This window comes from Meleagris gallopavo, chromosome 6, assembly GCF_905368555.1.
Source record: "Meleagris gallopavo chromosome 6, MGAL_WU_HG_1.1, whole genome shotgun sequence".
NCBI classification, from domain to species: domain Eukaryota; kingdom Metazoa; phylum Chordata; class Aves; order Galliformes; family Phasianidae; genus Meleagris; species Meleagris gallopavo.
In genome coordinates, this window is record NC_139409.1 from 40,999,581 (window position 1) to 41,023,362 (window position 23,782).

General features: G+C 39.9%; 1 protein-coding gene across 1 annotated transcript; it reads right to left on the reverse strand.

The window, feature by feature from the left end:
* Positions 1-1,355: 1,355 nt before the first annotated feature.
* PIK3R4 (phosphoinositide-3-kinase regulatory subunit 4) lies at positions 1,356-23,781 on the reverse strand. Its single transcript, XM_085226446.1, is given in 22 exon segments — positions 1,356-1,977; positions 2,576-2,684; positions 3,132-3,204; positions 3,207-3,219; positions 4,204-4,304; positions 5,717-5,848; positions 6,110-6,321; positions 7,430-7,594; positions 8,348-8,513; positions 9,275-9,485; positions 9,823-10,022; positions 10,995-11,186; positions 11,189-11,195; positions 11,970-12,173; positions 14,099-14,244; positions 14,993-15,166; positions 16,895-17,116; positions 18,910-19,044; positions 20,517-21,099; positions 21,298-21,431; positions 22,685-23,452; positions 23,649-23,781. Coding segments are annotated over 21 exon segments (4,080 nt in total). The 5' UTR covers positions 23,415-23,452; positions 23,649-23,781; the 3' UTR covers positions 1,356-1,806.
* Between the last annotated feature and the right edge of the window lies 1 nt (position 23,782).

The following is a 23,782-nucleotide window of genomic DNA, read 5'->3' on the forward strand; positions in this document are numbered from 1 at the left end:
CAGATTATATCTTGGATTAATTAGAGGTAGAGATATGTGTGAGGGGTCTCGAGGGGTACATACATTTGGTGAGGGGTCTGGAGCGCAAGCCTTATGGGGAGCGCCTGAGGGAGCTGGGATTGTTCAGTCTGGAGGAGGCTCAGAGGAGACCTCATTGCACTCTACAGCTTCTTGAAGGGAGGTTGTGATGAGGAGGGGTTTGGCCTCTCTTCCCAGGCAACAAAGAGGACCCGAGGAAATGGCCACAAGTTTTACCAGAGGAGGTTTAGGTTAGACAGGAAAATCTTTTTCTCTCAGAGTGGTCAGGCACTGGAATGGCTGCCCAGGAAGGTGGTGGAGTCACCATCCCTGGCAGTGTTGAAGAGGCGTCTGGATGAGGAGCTCTGAGATGTGGTTTAGAGGTTTGTGGTAGCAGGGGTAATGGGAGGATGGTTGGACTAGATGGTCTTGTAGGTCCTTTCCAACCTTATGATTCTATGCCTTAATTACTTTAAAGGGACCAGACAGTGTTAGAGAGAGATGAAAGATCTAAAGTATATTTTTGGGAAAATACCCAAGGTGCATGTCATCATGCCTTGGCCAGATGCAATACACTTTCTGAGTTTTAAAAGCAATGGCAGTATTAATGCATAAGGAGTCAATACTGGGACTGAAGCAGTGTCAGAGGAGACTAAGGGGATAATCAGGAGTAAAAAAGAAGCACCCTTGGTGGAATAGGATAGACCGTGAAATATTTAAGCAAACTGGACATACATAAAGTCCGTAAGCCCTGATGGGCATGCACCCATAAGTAATGAGGGAAGTGGCATCATAAGGTGACTCTTAATAGTCTCCCCAGATAACATAGGCTGTGTTGTGTTAGACCTAGCTGCTGATTTTTCCCATTTACCCAGCACTAACAAGGCTGTCAGGGTGTTAGGAGCAGCTGTTAACCCTGTTGATGCAACATCTCCCAACCACTTTGCAGATAGCAAAGCACATGTAAAAATAGATATTCAAGTTGACCTCTACATTCATCTAAAACCAAAAAGCAGAAGCACACACACAAGAAAACCCATCGTATTTGATCAAAGGATCATGAACAGACTGCTATCTTCCAATCCAAAGCTTCTAAAATTCCCCCTCCCCCCCAAAAAAAAAGTAAAAAGGAAGAATCAATGTCTTTAGAAGTGTTATAGCATCTACAAAAGATGACCTCTGAAACTGTAACAATTTTGTTGCCTGACAATACTGTCATTCCTAAATGCTGAGCCAATGCTCATTTTCCCTGCCAATTGTTTTTATACTGTATCCACCATACAACAGAGTCACCATGTTAGAAAAATGGAAGTGAACAGACTCAGGTACCAAACAGAGAAGCTCAAGTGGACTTTATTACAGTTATTAGAATATGCAGGGACATTAGTGCACTGGTTCATATTTAATTTCTCATATTCAATGCAGCAGCAGTCAGATGTTGACATACTTGTAGCAGCCCTCTCCTTTGTATACATTTACAATGTGTAAGGTGGGAATTCCTTCCATCAACTTCTGAAAGATCTCGAGAACAATGTAGGATAGGCCAAGCTAAACAATTTCTTCATAAACTGCTCAGCCTTTCAAGGAAATGCCATTGATACCAAACATTTTAATAAAAGAAGTGATTAAGAAGTGCTTTTAACAGAGTGGTAGGACACTGATTTTATCATCCCCTTTATAGTCTTTAAAGTCCATTCTATTCCATGATCTGGAAACAGTCCTTGAAAACTTCATTATAGCATCATTTATTTATTACAAATATTTACATACTATATATTAGTGCAACTTTTATTTCCATACTTTAACTATTCCATCCCTTGATGCAGTTACTATAAACCCTTGAGTGGTCTGGAAAGTTGCAATATCTGTGATAATATCGTGATGTCCAACTGGGAGAGACTCTGGACCCTTCCGAGGGGTCTCATCAGTGGGCCCCATTTTTTGCTTGTTTTGAATTTCCTATGCAAAACAAAAATGAAGAAAAAAGAAAAAAGTGAAAATAATATATTTACAGAAAGGTGAGCGCTGTCCCACATGACAGTTTTCCAAGCTGTGAAGACCAAAAAAAGTTACCTTCAGACAAACAAACAAAAACTCCCACCCTTTGATGGTTGGCTTATACTTATTTCTTGGTTCATTTCTTTTCATCACACAAAACCTCTCTCTTGCTTTGAACTGACATAGCAGCTGATTAGGAAAATCACCGTTGTTCCCCATATTTATTTCAATGACATACAAACTAGTAAGATTTAATATTCTCGCAGGGAAAAAGAAGCTACAGTAACACACACACCTTAACATTCCAAGGGTTTTATAAAAACTGGTTCAAAGCCATGGCTTCTGCATCAAGTATTATCTGGTAAGTCTAATTCTGTCAAAAATAACTGACATTTTTTTCTTTTAAAGTGACTTCTTTCTAGCTATGTCAAAACACTGTGCTGACACCATCTGTAAGAAGTAAGTGAGACAGTTGCAATGAAAGCTGTTGTGCAGTTAATGTAACCCACAGGGCCATCATAAAAGCAAGTTGAACAAGTTATCAAACAAAGCAAAATACCTGAACCACCTCCGTGCCCTCAATTATCTTCCTGTAGTACGACACAGACGGGCAATTAGAACTTCCTGCAACAATGTAAGATCTCTCAGGGTAGGCTAGATCCCAAAACCTAAACACAAAGAAACACAATAAAACTATTGTTTTGTTGTTTTTTGTTTTTTTTTTTTAATCAGCTGAACATGGCTGCTTAAAAAGTATCTTGCTCTTGTGGTGAAAATAAATGAGTATAACTACTGCATGCTTTGTGCACTTAGTGGACAAAAGAAGCAGAGAAATAATATAGCAAGCTTACACAAGTCATTGTTTGGGGGTTTATTTCTGCTATGCTGCCTACCAAGAACTGTACAAAATGGTACACACTGCATTTCAGAAAAACAGAGGTTTGCACTAATTTTGGTGAGAACAATTCCTTCTGCTCACTGATGCTTTTTAGTGAACACATCTTCAGCATTATTGTTTAGACTTCTTAGAGCTTACTCTTGCAATGGTTGGCAAAACTTAATGCACAGACAAGGGTAGAAGGGAGAGCATCAAACAATGTTGTTGGATTTATTACCTTATTTTCATGTCTGAGCCTGCTGTCAATAATATGGGGTTACCAGATGCTGGACTGCAGTATATTCCATGATGCTGTTAGGAGAAGGCTAGTAGGAAAAAGAGGTATTTATTAAGAAATACTATCAGAAGCTGTTGTCCATGCTTGACAAAGAGAGTGCGTTCTTATTCACATTTATACATTCCATTTCCAAATGCTTGTAACTAAAAATGAGTTACTTTATTAATAGGCCACGTCTTAGAATATTAAGGTAAAGTGCTTCCTTTTGTTTCTTATGGCTCACAGAACAACACTACTGATTAAACTCTCCAAGATCCCAAACAATTCTCAATGATGGTAAATAAGAGAGTTTATTCATCAGAGAATCAAGCAGGTGACATTTGTTGAGAAGCACGTGAACTCTTTTTTATGGCATTAAGGAAGGGACTTACAGCAGAAAACAAATCACAAAGTTTCCTATTCGACTTTGCAAAGTAAGTGATCAAATAAACTGAACACGACAAACTTGTAGCACATACAAATTCAAGTTTAGGTAGATTCCAGATCTGCATTTGCAACATTTATAGAAGATGCAGTTATTTGTTATTATATCCCAGCTTGTTCCTTTCCCAGTTAACTCCTGGGACTGGAGTTCCATTCTTTAAGCTAACAGTTAAGTGTAGCAATGGCATTGTATTACAAAAGGAACGTGTGAAAGAACAGATGCTTATGAAGTACCCACATTCCCAGACGCTGCAAGTAAAAGTAAGTACAAGATGCCATACCATGAATTTTAGCTTCACTAAAACCTTTCCAGGCTTGACTGGCTGACAGGTTTTGTGAGAATATGACTGGACACATTCCACGTGCAGTGGAAGATACCAATGAAGATTTAGGTTGCACTGCTGTTTTACAAAAGGAATTTAGTTTTGACAGCAAAACAATTACAGTGCCAAAATAAATACCAGGGCATGTTCCTGGTGGCAAACTGGCAAGGCCACAGAGACATGTAACTGTATTGATTCACAGCATGGAGGCTGAGATTGTTCTGGACCAGCTACAGAACAGAAGCAGGAAGAGAAAAAAACCAGACCTGCAGTTCTGAAAGAGGCGGTGCGCTGCTGGCCCATAAAGTGAAGCGTCGATCACCAGTTTCCATATCCCACATGGAGACTTCATTATTGCCTTGAACAGCTACAGGAAAGATAATGCCAATGCATACAAATAAAATGTGCGGCTTTAGTTCTCATTTGTCACTCTAATGACATGACATAGAGGGTATGACATAGAGACACTCTTTACTTGCTCTCTGAAGCAGCTGTTAGTCTTGCTTTATCAGCCATGCATGTGTTTTGCTGTTTTTATCCCTTGATAGCAGCTCCAGTAAAGTATCTCACTCATGAGAATTCAAAATCCTGCTTTAATCTTCCACCCTCTTTAAGAAGAATTAAAACCTCACAATTTCCTCCCTAGATAACTTCTCATGCCTCTTTAGGAACAATGGATGGTCTGCCTGTTTGGCACTGTCATCAGTGACTTTGAAGATTATTCATGGGCAGCTAAGACAGCAAATCCAAAGTTATCAAATTCAGTAGCTACAATGACATTTCACACCCATATTTAAGGTAGATGGGCAAAGAATTCTGTTAAAGGGAATGTTTACATGTTTGGCATCAACCTCGTAGGCAAGAATTTTTCAATACAATTTTAAAATAATGAACTTTGCCACTAATTTATTCTTTATCAGGGAAGAAAAACTAGGAAGCACAGAGAACGTTCTTTCATTTGCATGACTTTTAAATAAATTTGATTTGGTCCCAGGGTGGTTCATTACTGAAAGAATGAGTCAAACCTAAGAAGTAAGTTTAAGTAAAATAGGAAACTTATTTATGAATTCATTCTATAGCAAACTTAATTATTGCAGTATTAATTTATACAACTTGTCCTTTTTAGAATGTCTTCCTGACATGAACACGTAGAAGTACTTTCCAGTATGAGCACAGCATATGACAGTGGTATATGCAGTGATGATGAAGCAGCTGTGAGCACACCAAATGAGGACTCTTGTAGGATTTTGAAAACTCAACCCAAGGCACAGCTGGATCAGAATTAAGTGGGGACTGGACATGGAACAACCTTTTAGTCTCTGCTCTACAAGGGCACTGAATGCAGTGGCAGAATTCCCATCAACTTCAACGTGTGTCATAATTCTGGGTTTTGTCTTACATAACATTTTGTCTACAAAAAGTGATGTGTTAGCACATAGGGAGGAACGATCATGAGAGTGATGCTCCAGAAAATAAGAACTGCAAAAGCTGTCGTTTTCATAATGGCTTATTACTAGATTTTTTATTTTTTTTTTTTACCTCTTTCCTTTTTTACATTTAGAAAGCCAAGAAGGGCACAGTGGTAGAATACAAGCATGAGCTTTCCCTTTTTCCTTTCCCCAAGCAAAGCACAAGAAAAACTACAATGGAAGAAAATATAAACAAAAACAAACAAACAAAAAAAAACAATCATAAAGCAGGGCTTGAAGCAGAAATTGAAACAGAAGCTTCTTTAATCACAGGTTCTGTCAACAGTGAGGTAAGTTTAAGATGTTTTACCTGCAATAACCCAAGACTGATAGACAGGATGCATGAGCAGGCGTCTGATTCGGGCCTTGGAAGGATGAGAATGGCTGGAGATTGGTAACTGAAATCTCATGTCCCAGCATGCCATGGTTCCATTGCTTGTGCCTGGTGAGAGATAGCTGTCCACAGTCAGACGGACAATTACATGGGTCTTTTATCCTTGTTCTCTATTTCTAGGAGATGGGACTTCAAGTAATTACAGGACAGATTGCTTCCCACAAATGTATCAGGAGGTTACTTTCTCCCCTTGTTTGAAAAATGGCATATTCTAGTCAATCAGATGAAGCAAAAGCTTGAGCCATAGTTATTGTAAAGGAAAATCAAAGTGGGGAAACAAAAATCAGCTAATAAGGAATACAGACTTACCAATACACAGCCAGCACTGGTGTATGTCCACAGCAAACGAAGTTATGAGGCCTAACTTCAAATCATGTTTCAGTGTCCAAGCATTGCTGTTAGATCGCAAATCCCATCCAACCAGAGATCCATTAACCGTAGCATAAGCCAGCACTGACTGGGCTCCTGAATTGAAGTGATGCATATCTACCACACAGCCATCATCCTTCAAATCCAAGGATCTGGGTTAAAAGAATACACTGATTTAGAAATAGATAGTACTTTCAAGTTTAACACTCTTTTCAATAGCTAATGACTAACAGCATTGTCTTCTTCATGTTACTACTCAAGGGCTAGAAACAATTCTCCAATCTTAGTCCAGCACATGCTTACACTCTATCAACCTCTGTCTATAGCACCTGCAGGCCTTCTGTTAACAGCTCTTTGCAGTGCTCTGTGTCTCTGTTTCATATATTTCCCTCAGACTCGTGTTCTGTGTTTCTCAGATATTCACCTACCCATAGCCTACTGGCAGGGACACACATCTCTTTTTTCCTCTCCACTGCTGTACTGAGAGAACTGTGCTCAGTCACTCATTGTGTGTGACCGAGTATAAGTCAAAAGGAAAATACATCTCTGGTTTGTAGTTTCCACCTCCCTTAGATTAAGCTTACTTCATTTATGAACTTAATCCCAAACCAGAGAGGATATCTAAAACAAAAAAGTTACTTTTATTTAGAGCTGAAAAAAGTCTCTGAGACAGCTGTTGGACATTCAAGCTGGATGATTAAGTAGTTGAATTGGTGCCAAATATTCAAAACTGTTTATATGGAAAGGCTAAAGAAACCCCAAAAAACATTAAAACATCCAAATGTTCCTCTAAATAGTATCCCATCCCTCATATCTTTGCCACATTACTCGTATTAAGAGCCTGGGAGACAAATTTGCAGGCCTGGAGCCAAATTATGCATTATATGTTTGTGAATGTCCATTAATGACTTCTTAAAGAGTATTTATCAAGTTATTTTGGAGATTAACACTGTAAAAGGGGAGGTAAGAAATAAGTAAACCCAGCACATAAAAGAATTTAGAAGTATTTAAATTTACTGACTGTTTCAAATTCATAATGAATCCAGTGACACAGCAGATAGTGATAACCAAGAGCTCTAAATCCTCATTCCTGCACTGCTGCCTTTCAGCACTTCTTTATGAAGCAGATAAGATTATAGCCTTCCTGTACAGCCGGGGATCAGCCAGCAGGAGCTTGGAGCAAACACACGCTAAGCAAGGGATACGCTAGCAGCTTGAGTTCTGCAGAGAGATTTAACTGCTGTAAGTACATACCCATACCTGCTTTGAATTGGTTGAATCTTAGGAGATTTAGGGAGCTTTGAAGCTTCAATACTAAGAAGCTGGATAGCACCGTTGTCTGAAGCTATGGCCAAGTAATGTGAGCCCTGGCAGAATGTAAGAGTCTTGACATGTCCTCCAATCCGTGAGTATGTCAGAATTGACCTGAATGGTAAAAGGAGAGGCGGCAGAAAAAGAGGAAATGTATTTTGTGGCAATTTAAATAAAAGTGACTTCTCTCAGACATCTATTTAAAACCAATCGCTCAAGAGACCTCTGAAAACAATGCTTTTTAAGAGTTTTAAAATTAGAAAGCAACAAAGCCTGAGTTGCTTCTGCAAGTTTTACCATCTATTTTTGAGCCTATGGGTTGTGACAGTCTCCAAGTGCAAAAGAACACATCTGTCTACCAGACAAAGAGAACATCAGTCTACCCCAGATCTCTATCAAAGCAGCATACTGTAGTTTCTGTTATTTAACTGACACTGCAGTTCACTGCACCTGTATTTTGAGATACATCCTCTTCTCCCCAAAACCACCCATCTGTGTTTCAAGCAACAACACAGCTTTCCTGCACCAACTATCAGTGCATGAGACAGTTAATCATAAAGCCAATCTGCTCCAAAAAAACCTCAGCTTTAAGCAATAGCACCAGAATATTACTTATAGAAATGAAATCAAAAAGCCTGTAATTACTATTCTGAAGCAATCCTTTTGCTGTTTCAATTAGTTAAGGAAAGATCAAGATTTGCTTGCAAATACTGTCTATTTCTACTATCTTGAGTTTGTATGCCAAGAAAAACACCAGTCTATATCACTACAGAAATCTCCAACATAGCCACAAATGATTCATAGTTTTCTCCAAGCTCTACAATAAAAAACAGACTAAAATAGCAGCTTCGCGAGTTTTAAAGCTACCTGGTTGTAGTGGTTTTTCCTTCCATTTTTTGGCTGTTCCAGATTTTCACTGTGCCATCGTTAGAGCAAGTGGCAAAAATGGAATGTTCATCAGAGACCCGAATGCGGTTCACTGCAGATTTGTGTTCATGAAGGTGAGCTACCAACAATCCTTTGGGACGCCACCCTACAGGGAAAAACCAAATCACAAAGCTTGGCATTGATTTCGTAACCTAATGGGAAGATGAAGATTCCCCTGATCTCACCCACCAACAGGCACATTGGGAAATAGCCATTATAGCTTCAAAGCATAGAAGGCACTGAAAACATAGAATCATAGAATTGTTTGAGTTGGAAAGGACCTTTAAAGGTCATCTAGTCCAACTCCTCCAGTGAATAGGGCACCTACAGCTACATCACAGTGCTCAGAGCCCTCTCCAGCCTGACCTTGAGTGTCTCCAGGGATGGGGCACAGGTGATGCATTTTTAGAAAGGCTATTTGCTCAACTCTACACTAAACCTTATTGGCAGAACCAGTTAAGTATTTCCTTTTAGATTAGTTCCATGTGCATTCAGTGAAATTACAAAGAGCCCTTTAAAGCACGTGGACATTGTAGATAAGCTAGTGCAGGGATCACCTGTAATCAGGCAAATAATCTGCCACAGACTGTAAACATCCTGCTTCAGAAAACTCACTGGAGCAGAGAGCACACACTGAGCTTTAGACCAGTCACTTGGGTCCATTACCACAAAGGTAAAGATCTAGATTCCAGATCTTTCATAGACAGACAGATATTTTTCTAAGTGCGTCAGTGGACAGAGAGCACATTTCCTAAAATTTCCTGTTTTCCTAACGCTTTGCATTTTTTCCTTGAGATAATTAAGTTTTAACTCAAAACATTTTTCTTCTGTGCATCTGTCTATTGGCCTTGGTGGCCTGTGATTTACCTGGAGGTGGAGGCTTGCTCTCCCACTCAGCGTTCTCCATCATCTGTTTGGCAATTCTTTCTGCATTACACTGCTCTCGCTTTTGCTGAATCAGCTGCTGGAGTTCAGTTTTGCAAGTGGTGATGCGTAACTGGTATGCAGATGGAGAAACTGTACTGCTCAGCACCTGTATCGTTTGTTTCCTGGGTTGAACAACTGTTCCATCAGTTGCCTGTAAGAAAATGAGTACTTACAAATACATGCCTTATATATTACAAAGGTAAAGGCTTGCAGAAGTGATTAGTTTTAATCAAATATCCAATGGCAACAATACTCGTGACAATTAACTTAGTATTTTAGAGCCATCATGACAAAAATTCAATCAAAAACACCTAATTTGGAAACAATAAATACGTGAAAGTATTCATATAAGAGTACGGACTGGACTCTGAGCAACCTGATGTAGCTGTAGATGTCCCCGTTCATTCACAGGAGTTAGACTAGATGGCTTCTAAAGGTCTCTCCCAACTCAAATGATTCTATGCAAAGACAGTGTTTTTCAGCAGTACCTGTGGGGAGGATGACAAGGTGGTGCAAATGCCAGCTGAGGACTCTGAACGAAGTGGTTTCCCAGCCTGGATAGCTTCCAAATCAGCAGTTTGCCCGTGTCCTTTGGGTATTGGCTGGGAGATGTTGGGTGGTTCCAGAGACCCAAACATGCTTTTCCATTCTTCATTTACATTTGAGTCTTGCTTTACATGTTTTCTAGCTATAAGGAGTTGGGAGGGAAGGGAGGGAAGGGAGCAAAAAAAAAAAAAGAAATGCAGTCATGGCAGCCCTCACTCATTACTTTCAGACTACATGTGAGACCAATGTATACGTGCCAATTTATTATCTGTATGTAGTTAATGGAGAAAAACTACTGCTAGGTTGTTTACGTCAGCTGACAGGGCGGAACATGTGGCAAGTGTTCTGTTTACACTTATTAATCTTACAGCTGACTCGTGTTGTAATTAATTCCAATATCATGATTTTTTTCCATCTTTCTTGCAGAAAGCTGCAAGAATCCACATGAAAATTTTTTCCTTGTGAGAGTTACTCATTTACTGGCTTAAGTCAGAGGTAAGTTGGTAATGGAACAGTAGATAAATCATTGCAAATGATCAACTGTAGATTAAAGAATGCTATCTATAAAGAGGAAATAATTATTTTCACCATTCCTTTGGAGTCACTTAAAACTGTAAAAAACAGACATGAGACTAATTAAACTTGGATGAAATTAGTGAAGAAAAGTTAAAGACATGAAGGCTTTATAGGCAGGAGTTGTAGGTGAAAGAAATCAGTCCAAACACTGATTCTACACACTAACTTTTAAATCCTGTCCACTCCTGACTCCACACGATGCACAAAAATGAAAAATCCTGTTCTTCTGTACACTTTCCTTTAAAATTAGATGCAAACAACTTGCAAACAAGCATCTGAATTCTGGAAATAAGATGGCAATAGTTACAGAAATATCTGCAAGCCATGTATCTCAAGTACTCTCACAAGCAAAATATTTCATCTTTCACTGTTGCTGAGAGCATCACCAAACCTCACGTTTCATATAGCAGCATGCTATTGAGAAACCATGCTAGTTTTCTTATTGCTAATTCGGTGAGGGTGGCAATAATTATGTAGGATGAACTGCTGAGTAAATTAATTCTTAGTTCCAACTAGATAGACTGCAAAATATACCAACCACGTTTGTCATCAGGCTCCTGCTTTGTTTTAACCAGATCCACTTGTCTCCTGATTATTCCCAGAACTGACAAATCAATCACTCCTTTCTGAGTGCTGTCATGCAGGTGGCTCTGATCCACAACATTGGCTTTAGCTTTATTTGATTTTAACATGAAGTCTTTCAGTGCTAACAGTTTGTCTTCTTCTTCTCAGTCATCCCCTACAGAGTAAGAGAAAATATATTATTATTTATTTTTTTGAAAAAGAAAATGCATCAAGGCATGCAGATGCAAGAAGGGGCAAAATTAAGTGACTGGCTCAGAAGCGAAAAGATGGAGCACGTCCTCAAAACACAAGACACCAGTCTATTACTTATTTGAAATTTTGGGTAAGTTCATGTAGTTTTATCTTTCTTCCTCAGGTGAGGAAGAATGGTGAGAGAAGAGCTGCATTTAATACTGGATCACCACCTGGTGCAATCTGCTTAACTGCCACCTAGGCTATACCTACAGCCCACAAACACTGCAATAAAAGAACACCACACACACTTGGCTGCAGTCCTTCCTCTTCCTGGTTCTCACTACTTCATGTGGGTGATTCTTACTGTTCCCCTTTTCACATATAAGCTTCAAAACTTTTCACCTTCCTCTGATTTTTACACTGTTATTTGCATGTCTGTCACTTCAACAAATGCACGCTATTCTTTCCAGCACATTATGTAGCCTATCTTCTGACAAATCGTGTCTGAAATCTGACAGACACGACTGAAATCTTCAAAAAGAAAATATATTTGGTGATTTCAGACATAAAGCTGCCCTATTTCTGGCAGATCTTTTAAGAATCTTTCATTGGTTCTGAACTCTTTGTCCAACAAACCTCTACTGACCCTCAGATGGGGATCCTCTAAAAGCAGCAACCACAGGGTTGCTGTAGAGACATACAGAGCCTAAGAGTCTCAACCCTGACTTCCAAAGTACAAATGAAAAACAATCACTTGTGAAAGTAGCTTCTTCAGCAGCTGTGCAATGGCAGGGTCCTCTGGGGGTGGACAGTCTGGGAGAACACCATTTCTTTTCTTCTGACGCATCTGAAGGTGTCGGAAAAGGCTTGTGATATCCTTTGATCTTAAGACATAATCAAATATGGAACGACTGACAGGCTCTTTAAGCACACTTAGCAGGACTATTTCTTTATCTATCTGCAATTCAAAAAGAGAAATCAGTCAATGGGAAGAACGATATCCATTAAACATGGGGAAATCTAACAGTAAAGTGCTGTAGGTATCATGTCTACTTTTTTCCCTAGCCTACAGGTTGGTAATTAGACAACAATGAATACTAATATAAAAACAAGCAAAAACAAATGAAAAAAATGACAACAACAACCAACCCAAACCAGCTCTTGCTCTGAAGGCTTATTTAAAAGCTACTTTCTAGCTCTGTCCTATTACTGTAAGAGGCTGCCCAGAGAAGTGCTGGAGTCACCATTCCTGAAGGTTTCCAGGAAAAGGGTAGATGTGGCATTGAGGGACATGGTTTGGTGGGCATGGTGAGGCATTGATGCTTGACCTACATGATCTTTTCCAGCCTTAATGATTCTACGATTCTATGATCCTGAGGACATGCTTTCAAGCTTACAGTAACAATAAATAAATAATCAATCACACTATGACATCAAATTATACATGACCATGCCAATAACGTACATACAACTTCTAGATCTTTCCTTATGTTTGTCATATCAAATTTTCTCCATTTTCTTTCTGTTCCCCCAGCAGTCTCAGAACATGAACTTGACTGAGCTAAATGGAATTAAAAATTCTACTACAAATACAATAGTATTTCAAACTGTCTTACATTTACCTTGTAAAAATACTTAATAGAAAAGCTCTTTCCCAGTATCAGATTTCTGGCTTTTCTTCTACATATACAATGGTATCTATACAACCATGTAATTAAGTAATCCTCAAAAGCATATTTAGAGAATAGCAAACAGTCACAAGAAACTAGTGAGTTCAGGCATAAGTTAGAACCATTAAGTTTGGGGAAGTTTGTTCATTACTGTAACAGAAAACAACTTTCTGTTCTCACAGGTGGTGATTCAGTGTCTGTTTATGTGCAGAGAACATCTGGACAAAAATTCTTGTACACAATTCAGCGTACTGGCAGACCTAACACTCCTTTGAGTTTATACATTTGTTTTAGTTCTTGATCTTTCCTGTTTCAAGATTAGGTTTTAAGATGGTGGTAGCAAGTAATTGGGCAATACTGATAAAACAGACCACCTAGTTACTGTCCTTGTTAAATGGCCAAACCTAATTTGGCCCAAAATTATGATATAAATATTTGTATAAAAGTTGGAATACTAAAAATAATGGAGTGGGTTGGGGTTGTTCCTTCAAAACAATGCCATAAGATCTCATTACTATAACTTGCTCCTCAAAGCAGACTATTTACATGAAAAATATGTTCAAAATTAGTCTGATCCAACTCAATATGACTTGTGTATTCCGTGTAGTGTTGCAAAGGAAAGCAAAGATTTATACACTAGAGTGAGAAAATAAAGTAATAAATGAACAAGATAGACATTTATCAACCAGTGCCTAGACTACTGCAAAAGCTATTTAGGAAGAGAAAGAAAAATATTATTTTAATTAGACTACCAACTGTGTGATTAAAAAAACCCAAACATTAAATACACGTTGCACACTTCAATGCAAGTACTACAGCTGCTTCTTATCTACTTAAACACTTAAGAGATGAATTCTACAGGTCCTAAAGCTGTATGCAAAGATGTCCATGCAAATATTGTCAGCATCATGCAGGCCATTCCTTGACACAAGCTAAGCACTCTGCCCTTCGTCTTGGCAAAGCAATGAAAGTCTTGAATTGATAAGTCACAAATGGCAATGGCCATTCATGTTTGCCAGCAGAGATTAAAAAAAAAAAAAAAAAAAAAAAAATGCAAACAACTCTGCCCTTACTTGGAAAAAAAAAAAACAAAAAAAAAAACCAGAAAGAATGACAAAACAATTAAATGTTCTTACAGCCAGCACCATGGCAACAACAGACCACAGAATTATGACTGGTCAGGGTATATTCACATTAATATTTGAAGCATTACCTGTATTATTGGTTGTGTGATAAAAGGATGGAGGTATGGCATTAGCTTGCAGTAGACATCAGCAATATTTAAATACTGTGCAACCACAGTGATAAATCCCACTGCACCATAACGTATCCAAAGATTAGGATGGCACAGGAAAGGTGCTGAAAGAAAATTACTGTTTTCAGTAATTACTGAATTCAAATTAAAGAGAGGACCATCTTATAAAAGGCAACCTGCAATGTCACTTCCTCCCCCTAGAACTACCCCCAGCATCAGCCTTTCATCCAGCAGAGCACTACAATTGACACCTGAAATGAGAAAATTCTTTTATCAACTTTACTGGGCCAACGGTGCGGAGCTTCCCTGCTGTTGCCAGAAAGAATATTTTTCCTATCTATTCATTTCACTTCTTTGCAAATCTGGAGTTGACAATGAGGAGACTAACCCAAAAATAAATGCTAACTTTAATTTGGGCAGTTAAAGAGAATTGAAGTTTTGTTTTTGTTTTTAAGTAAATAGTTTATTCATTCCTTCTTCCCTTCTCTTTCTTGAACGGTCATTATTTATACTGTGAGATAACTAATGTTTTCCTGTTGGATTCAGAAGTCCATCTCACTTACACAGGTTTTATGAATTTGTAATCAAGGGACAGCATCCAGTCATGAGATATAAAACCACAGATCACCTGCCCCAGATTCTAAATGCTTTTGGAAAGCCATAAAAAGATAGTCTCAGAAGACTAGCTGTTTGATAAACAGCTATCAAATTCTGGGCATGTCTAATTCGAGTAAACCCTAAAAGAGCACTATAGGCTTGCATACCGAACAGTTAGGCTATGAAATTTTATTTAGCTGGCCATGAAGCTTTCTGTAGTAGGAAAACAAGGTAACCATCTGCATTCCAACTTACCAATATCACAAGCAAATTCATAAATATGAGGCTTTTGCAAGAGCCCTAACTGGCACATACAAGTAAGAGCATTGAGGGCCTTATAAATGACAAATTCTTCTGCATCACTGAGTCCTTGCTGAAGCAGAGGCTTCAGTATTGAGGAGCTTTGCCAGCCAACATAAGCAGCAACACCTGAAAATGTTAGAACAAACAACAAAGACATAAAAATCCAAAGTAACAATTCTTTGCTTTTCCTCTCCGAAGTTAAAAATGTCAGTCCTACAGGACACAGAGATTCAGTGAGCATTTTCCAAGAAAGTTATCAAAACAAGAAATACGCGCATATACCGAGACAGCGATGCAGGAAGCAAATCTCAGGGCCTCAGTCCTACCCAGTACTCACACAAAAGTAAATGTGGAAGACACAATCTTTGTTAAAATTGATGGGAAAACAAAGTTAGACAAATATTATGAAAGCTGTTTGACTAAAACCGATCTCTGTGCCTGCTGAAGTCCTCCCAGAGGTCAGGCATGGATGTAAATGCACAGCTGGCCAGCACGAGTCTGAAACAGTGAGGCAAAAACAGCAGTGCTCCTAAGGGTGGGGACGCAGTGCCTGCATTTGTACATGGAAAGGGTAAATGAGCACTGATGAAAGAACGTTAGCAGGACTTTTGTCTTTTAATTTAGCAGCAATGGTAATTTGAAGAGCATTCAGCTTCCTGAAAGGCTGAACTGGATAACTAGACTAGTTATCAGTAAATAATGTCTTTAAAATACATTCATTTATCTACTACAATAATTGCCAACAGTTGAAAAGAATCTTTTATAACAATCTTTTAAAACTCTTTCAGTCTGACACGGCCTCAAGATTTAGTTAGTTTGCTACTCTCTAATTATTTATCACCATGAAGCTACCTAGCCCCTAGTTTCAAAAATAATTTTAAAATATAATTCAAAAATCGCTGAAAAAAGCCAAGATTAAAAGTAAAATAAATGCAATCCCTTTGAAGCTGATGGACCAAAACTTAACAGTCACATCCCATTAGAAAGAAACTGCTTTCTTCTCCTTCCCCACACAACAACCAGCCAGTGTCCACTGGAAATGGATGAAACTGTCATCTGGGATGGCTTCCTTTGATTAGTAACCCATCTACTATAATTAATCTCTGGCAACTGTCAGGGAGATAGACCTTGCTGAAATTCTGATCTTTCCTCTTGTTTTACGTCCATCAAGCTGACATTCTTTCCTGCAAGCAACCGGGCAAGTCCTCTGGTCATTCTCAAGAGAGAAAAGTTGTTTTTTTCATCAAATAACTCAGGCTTATCGTTGCTGTTGTCATACACAATACACAGCACAGACAGATAACTGTATCTGCTTCTAAACCAGTTACTGGGGATTGACAAATATCACACAATTAGATGTCTTCCCATCGTAATCAAGTTTACACATTAAATAACTTCTTCACTTCTACTTTAATATGGTAATCAGCACAAAGTTTTTATCACACAAACAGGTTTATTGAGGAATGAGACCACGCACACATGTAAAGTGATGCATCTTTTAGATGGCTTGCAGAAATTTTAGCAACTATTTGTCATAATTCAGATTTTTCAATTAGCAGCTTCAGGAAAGATTAAAAAAAAATAAAAAGTAAAAATAAACAGAATTAAAATTTTATTTTTGATGTTAATCTAAATTGATCTTAGATCTATCAGCCTCATTTGTAAGAAACATTTAGAGAGAAAAAAAAGCTACTTATATTTACATTGTTTCTTCTTTACTCCATAGAGAAACACAATTTACACAATAATTCAGCATGTCACTTCCTAAAAATTACATACACCTCTAGAAGAAATGGCTTAGCAGTTTCCAAGATACGAAAAAATCATTCCGTTTGGCTGAAACCAAACCCTTACCCACAATGCTGTCAAAGAAAGCTCCTCGAAGATGCCAGTCATTCTTATCATTTAAGAAAGTGATCATATGAGATAGAAGAACATCGTTGGCTTTTTGACGTCCAAAAAATACACAGAGACGTGTTATTCCATTTTCCATTAGTGTTTGTTTCACAATATTTTCTGGGTCGCTCAGCAAAGTGACAACCTTCTGCTGGACCATTTCGTGCAAGGCTTGCAGCTCTGCAGGAGACAAAAGAGTGAACAATTAGACTGGTGAGAAACAGTACGTGCACATATACTGCATATTGCTATTAAACTGATATCCTGAAAAACACCATAGAAAAACTTGCTAAGATAAACAGTGCAACAGAATCTCAGCAATTCCAAGGACTGGCTTATGAAAGACTTCAGACTAAGCATGAGGGTAGTGGCAAAGTCAGACTACAGAAATGTGAGACAACATTACCAGAGAAATGCAATTCTCATTTGTCTTAATTTCAACTATGATCCAACTCATTTTGTTTAAAAATGAAATGCAGATGTGAAAAAGCATCAAATCAGTCAGCAGCAATATTACTGTGTTAAACAAGGTACTTCAAGACAACCCTGGTTTTACATGTCCGTTTGACCATCAGTTGTAAAATCTGTAAATCGACAAGAGCATATTTTTACTTAGGGAGGTAGACTGGCTTAATTAAGGTCAGTGAGAAATAAACAATACTTGAAAACATGAGCACTTCCAATGTTACAAATTCCTAGCAGTTACCCTAACAACAGTGGCAAAAATTTGAAAGTGATCTCACCCCTTGCTTCTATTCTGTGATGCAACTGAGAAAAAAAAATCATTAAGTAGAAATAACAGTATTGCTGATGCATAAGCTAATACTGAAAGCCTACAATGGAGATTCTCAAGCAAACAGCACAAAATTCAGATATTGCTATTCCGACTTTGCAGGAGTAACTGCCATTTGCCCACAGGCAGTCAGCTAATTTACTTTCCAAAACACTTTGTCAGTCATGTGGAGAAGTTGCCTTCTGGGTTCAAATTTCTCAGCCTTAGTTTTTGAAAGCATGAAAATAATAGAACCATTCAAATTTTTTTCTTCCTTGCATTACTACTTTCATGTCCCAGCTAGATGGGTAATATAGGACAGTGTTTCTTAGGAGCAGAGCCTGTAAGATGGGCCTTCCTTTCTCTCACACCTCAGCAACTGTGAACGTCCAATGGCTTACATGAAGGAACTAAAAGGGGATTTTTTTTAAGTATTTTTTACAGTATTTTTTGAAGTATAATTGAAGCATGTCTTTTTCGCTACCAAATGGTGTATGCGTGAGAAATTCACCAATTATAATCAGTTGTAGATTCATGTACTTGCCCCAAAATAGACGTGTGTGTTTTTAACCACAAACTTCTCAGTTCAGAAAACTTGCTCAGTATTATTCAAGAAACATATGTATTACTAAAGGGATTGAAGCTGACACATAGTCCACTTATTACTCACCCCTCCTTGCCAAGGGAAGGAAAAAAGAACACCAAGCAACTCTGTACAACAGTTACAATAGCATAGATGACCATATTATTGTCAGAGACACCCACATTTTTGGCATCTGCAGACAATAAACAAGAATAGCCAGGCACATGAACATTTGGGGAAGAGAACGACTGAAAAATACAGTATTGTGACTATGCCAGAGCTTGTCAGATTTTTCAAAAGTTAACTCTGCCAAGCACATCAGTGGAAGTGGTATTTGGAACAGAGCTGACTTGTTGAAGGGACCACAAAATTGGATATACAGTGAGCCAGCCTCAAATACCTTGAGAACTTCTGGAGAACTGTGCTCATTTCTTTCTTTCTTTTTGTCTTTCATAGTGTTCACAACAGAGGTACCAGTTTGTGACAGATACTAGCTGAGGTAAGGCATTTTTTCTCATTTATAGGAAGGCTAAGTGACAACAAAAACCAGTGCTACCTAAGAGCTCTGGTCTACAATTTGCTATTATAAAGAGGCAAGGTAAGTGGAAGCGACATTACCTGTATCATAGTTATCACTAGGGTGAGACGTTTCATCCATTTCTTCACCATTTGGTTCATTTTCCATATTTAGATTTTTCAGCTGGACTAACTCCAGAAATCTTAGAGCTGTTTCTGCCAACAATGCTATGTTTTCTGCAAAGGAAAACATTTTGGTTTAGAATTGTTCTACTTTGCCAATTTACAGACTTCTGATGATTCCCTTATGAGATATTAAAACCACTCAGAATACCAGTCAGGATGGGCAAATAGCACTGAAATGACACAGTATGCTCTGCAAACCCACTTCAGGGACTTGTACCTGGTAGCTCTGCTGTGCTTAGGGACACATCCTATCACGGTAAGGCTGTGTAAATGGGTGGAAAAGTTGTAAGGATATCAAATGTAACTGCAACTAATTTTAGTCTTCTAAAGTAGCCCAAAATACCACCTTATCTCAGGTAGATGACTACATAGCTTGATAGAACTGAAAGGGCAATTAATAACAACCCCAAACAACAACATGCCACCATGCCAGGATTTGTATCCTTGGGGTTACCCTTGAGGGCTGGGTTCCAATTTGAAGACATTTGTCCCTGTATCTATCCACGCCATTTGGCACCATCCTGAAGTGTTTGGAAGCTGCTGAAGTAACTCGGGCTATACGGGTCAGGCAATGGCTGGCACAGGAATAACCCTGCCAGGGCTTATGTCCCACTTAAGCAGCCATTCTGAGTCTCGGCCAAGACAACATCAGCATGCCAATGGAAACTGCACACAGCCTGGATTAAATCCTGTAAGTCACCAGTCACACTGCTTCCAAAAGGTGTGGTAACATAATTGAACTCACGTATATATTTTTAAAGTTAGCCTAATATTCTTATTTACTTACTAACTTATTGAAATTCAATTGCTTTCTTAAAAGAAAACTGTCTGAATTGAAGGCAACCTAACCAGACTTAGCTATCTGGTTCGACTCACCACCCATACAATGCCTTTGATAATGAGCTTTATCAGTATATTTAGTTTAAAAAAAAAACACACACAAACACATCACCTGGGACATTGTCAACTGAATTGTGCGTTTGTAAACAAAATGGTCAAAGCAAATAACAGGAGGTAAATAGTAAATAAAGGTGTCTTTACAAAATTGCTTCCTGAACCACCACGATTCAAATATCTGAATAAACATATGAAGAAAACATTTCTGAAAGTATAAGCCAGACTATTACATAGCAGATAATCTCAGCCCTAAACACCAAATTTCGTTCTGTGGGAAAGCAACTGAAGTATAACAACAAATTGATGCTTTACATATGTTTCATATTTACTAATTTCAGTTGGGCCACTCTAAGCAATCAATCTGAGCTAGCAAAATGCTAAGGTAAATTAATTAAATCTGCAGAGAGTGGGCAGGCTCTGAAAGCCCTGTTCACATGCATATATCAATACATGGTTGATAGGAGAAGTACTTTTACTTGTTATGTCCTTGTTTATCTAGGGAACAGAAGCAGGGCTACTTCCCTGAACACCAGGCTCTAACCCCTTACCTTGGCTGTGAGCACACAAAACATTGAAAGAAGAACATTAAAAAAGAGGATTTGGAGTTTTGATGGATTTCTGCTTACCAGCATATGCAAGTCTGACGATAGTGGCTTCATCCTGGGCCAAGTGTGCAATGCCTGGCAGGATATACTCTGGGTAAATGTTAATGTCATTGCGTGGCACCTCTTTGACAAGAGCAAGAACTTTAGTTAGTGTCCTCACAGATTCTGCCCTCACTCTGGGCACAGAGTCATTGCTGAAATGTAACAGATAAGGAGTAATACGATCCAGAAGAATCTCAACACTTAATCTCGGTGCTAAATGAAGAATCAGCTCCAAAGCAGCCAGTTTTGAATCACAGTATTTGAGAGTCTGTAAACAGGAAGTTATCACTGACACTAGAATAACCAGCCCATTCTCTTTGGTCTCTCCCTCGGCTTTCTCTGTGCGGTCATGGCCACAGAGATTGTGAATGATGTTGTCCAGATCTTTACGTATGACCAGTATACGCTCATCTGCTGATACAAATGTTTCCTTGGCAAACTGGGCCATATAAGGCTGAAGGAAAGTGTAAAATATTTCAGGAAACGCATTGTTACGTTGCTGCTTCAAGTAATCTTCAGCTGCTAAACGTTTATCTGGCTCCCGATGGACCATCTGAGTGACCTTGAAAAAGGCAGAAGAAGGAGGGAGCAAGAGAGAAAGATTAAAGGTTTAGATGTTCATAATGCAAAAAAAAAAAAAAAAAAAAAAAAAAGATCCCAAACTCACAGTCAAAATTGACAAGCAATTTGTCACAAAAGGAGGTGAAATAAACTACATACAGACCACAGAAATGGTTCTGATGCTGCAGCCCACCCTTACCAGCTCTCTGATACTGCGGTCTTCAATTTTGTTTAGGACTTGATCAGGGGAAAAGAGGCCATTTCTGTAAGCCAGAAGCTGAGATAAATCAAACAAGGGGACGCCTTCTGTGAACAGCTCTGCTATTACACAGCCTGGGGGGAAAAAAGAAGTCAAAGATGTGAGGGAACTGCAAACAGAAATTTTGTTTTCTGTACACAGATAAAAACGGATCCTATGTGAACCTTAGCTTGATTAAAAACAAGGCTAATGAGCTAACTAATTAACTTGTGGAAAGGGGACAGCATCTCCATCTCCAAAAACTGGCTTTTGCCTCCCAGGTATTTTGCCTCTGAAATGCCTCCCAGGTATTCTGTTTCAAACATGCTAACAGCAGAGAATTTTGCAATTAGGAAACATGAGGTATTGATTTCAACCACCTGCCAAATGGAAAATATATCAGAAAATGAACCCACATCACTGTTACATGAAAGAGTGCCAGTAAATCAAAGATGGACCAAGCAAGAGGTCAAACAAAGCAAGAAGAACAGTAATGCTAAGGGACAGCATACATTCACTCAAACGAGCTCCTAAGAACAGTGAGAAATAAGAAGATTGCCAGGCACGGCACCCTGTTGTGTATATGATGCATGTCCTCTTCAAAGGCTTGTGTCCCGTTCCTGCAGTTTGCTTTCCATGGTTAGGATCTTGTCCTGTAAGTGGAGCAGCCTGGAAATTTGGCTGGTGAAAGTGAAGTAACCATTACTTCAACGTTCAGATTTTTTTTTTTTTTTTTCTAATAGGCCAAACATATGACTCAAAACAAGCCTGTGACTCAGGACAGGCTCCCACAGCAGGACTCTATCAAGAATTTTTGAGTGGAACCATGACAGGAGCTTACTGAGTTATCCAACTTCCTGCTTTTGGGAAAAATATAATGACAAGAAGATTCTGAAGCCAATATTGCCAAATTGTGCTGGAAAGCAGCTCTGTTCCCAGGCAGTCAGATCTTACGTGTGTCACTGACTGGTTCCTCCTCACAGTCCCATGAAGCATACACTGCATCCCCAGGACCTCAACCACCTGAAGATCACAGTCTGTGACCTGTAGAACCACCTCTTCTTCAGGGCAGAGATAAGCTGTAACAGAACGGTGTCTAACTGTGCTCCTCAGATAACATGGGGATGCATTTAAGTCAGGTAGCTTACTCTATTGTGTCTGTACTTTTTCTGTGACTGAAAGATTTAGAGACCAGTCCTAATGCTTAAGGTGTTCTCCAGGCCTGCTATAATAAAAAAGCAAAAGATAAAAAGTAAAAAGAACAAACAAACAAAAAAAATAGCAAGCCTCTGCTATTGCCTCTGCTCAGACAAGCAACCAAGAAGGCCACATAGATCTCTCTCAGTACCTGCAGAAAAGATGTCCATTGCACGTTTTAACTCCCCCCTTGTTCGCTGGTTGCTGTTGGCCAGGTCTACCAGAGGAGTGGAAGGATCTCGCATGTTTTCCAGCTCCGTGGCAAACATGCTGCCATCGACAAAGCGCTCGGGAGCGATGTAGCACGTCCTCCTCCGTGATGTGTCGAAGAAATAGTTGAAGTCAGCAGGGTTGTCTTCAGGAAGATAAGTTGGTTTAAAACTGGCAAAATCCGTCAGAAGAACCCAGTTCCAGCTGGTCACCATGATGTTTTCAGTCTTAATGTCCCCATGGCGGACTCCAGATTTGTGCGCTTGGTCCACCGCCGTCAGGATCTGGAAAGCGATCCACCTCTTCTCGATGTTATTGAGGAACGGCCTCGTGCTGATCCGATCGTACAGGTTGTCCCGCACGTACTGCCTGAAGAGCATGGCAGCCTTCTCGGACAAGGTTGCTTTCTGGAAGGGGAGGCAGTTCTGCGCCGAGTGCAGCCGGATCTTCAGCTCCTCCAGCTCCTGCTTGTAGCTCGTCAGGGGCAGAGTCGGGTCCTGGATGGCAAACACCTTCACCACCACCAGCCCCTCCCGGTGCTTGGCTCGGGCCACCTTGAAGAAGCGGGTGCTCCCCAGGCTTTTGTCATACTCGAAGTCGTGGATGTCAGAGAAATAGCTGTCCACCGAGAGGATCTGCGACGGGGCGATGCCAGCCAGCTGGTTCCCCATGGCGGCCCCTCCTGCAGCGGCGGGCGGCACTCGTCCACCTCGGGAAAAAGACAACGAACATTTCAACCCGGATAGGCTCGGCCCGACCGCGGATCTACCCCCTTTCCCGCGCAGCCTCCGCTTCCCCCAGGCCGCGGTCTCGCGCGGGCCTCGTCGCCGCCACTCCCGCCCCTTTCCCGGGCTCCCCCACCGGCCCCGGCTCCGGGCGGCCTCGCGGCCCTTCGCGGCGCTCACCGGCCAGGCCCGGCCCGGCGCAGCCCGCCCGGCCTGGCAGAGCCGGGACACCCCCGGCCGCGGGATGCAGCGAGGTGGGACTGAAGGCGGCGGAACCGGCACCATGAGCGGGGCGGGGAAAGGGCGGTGCCGTG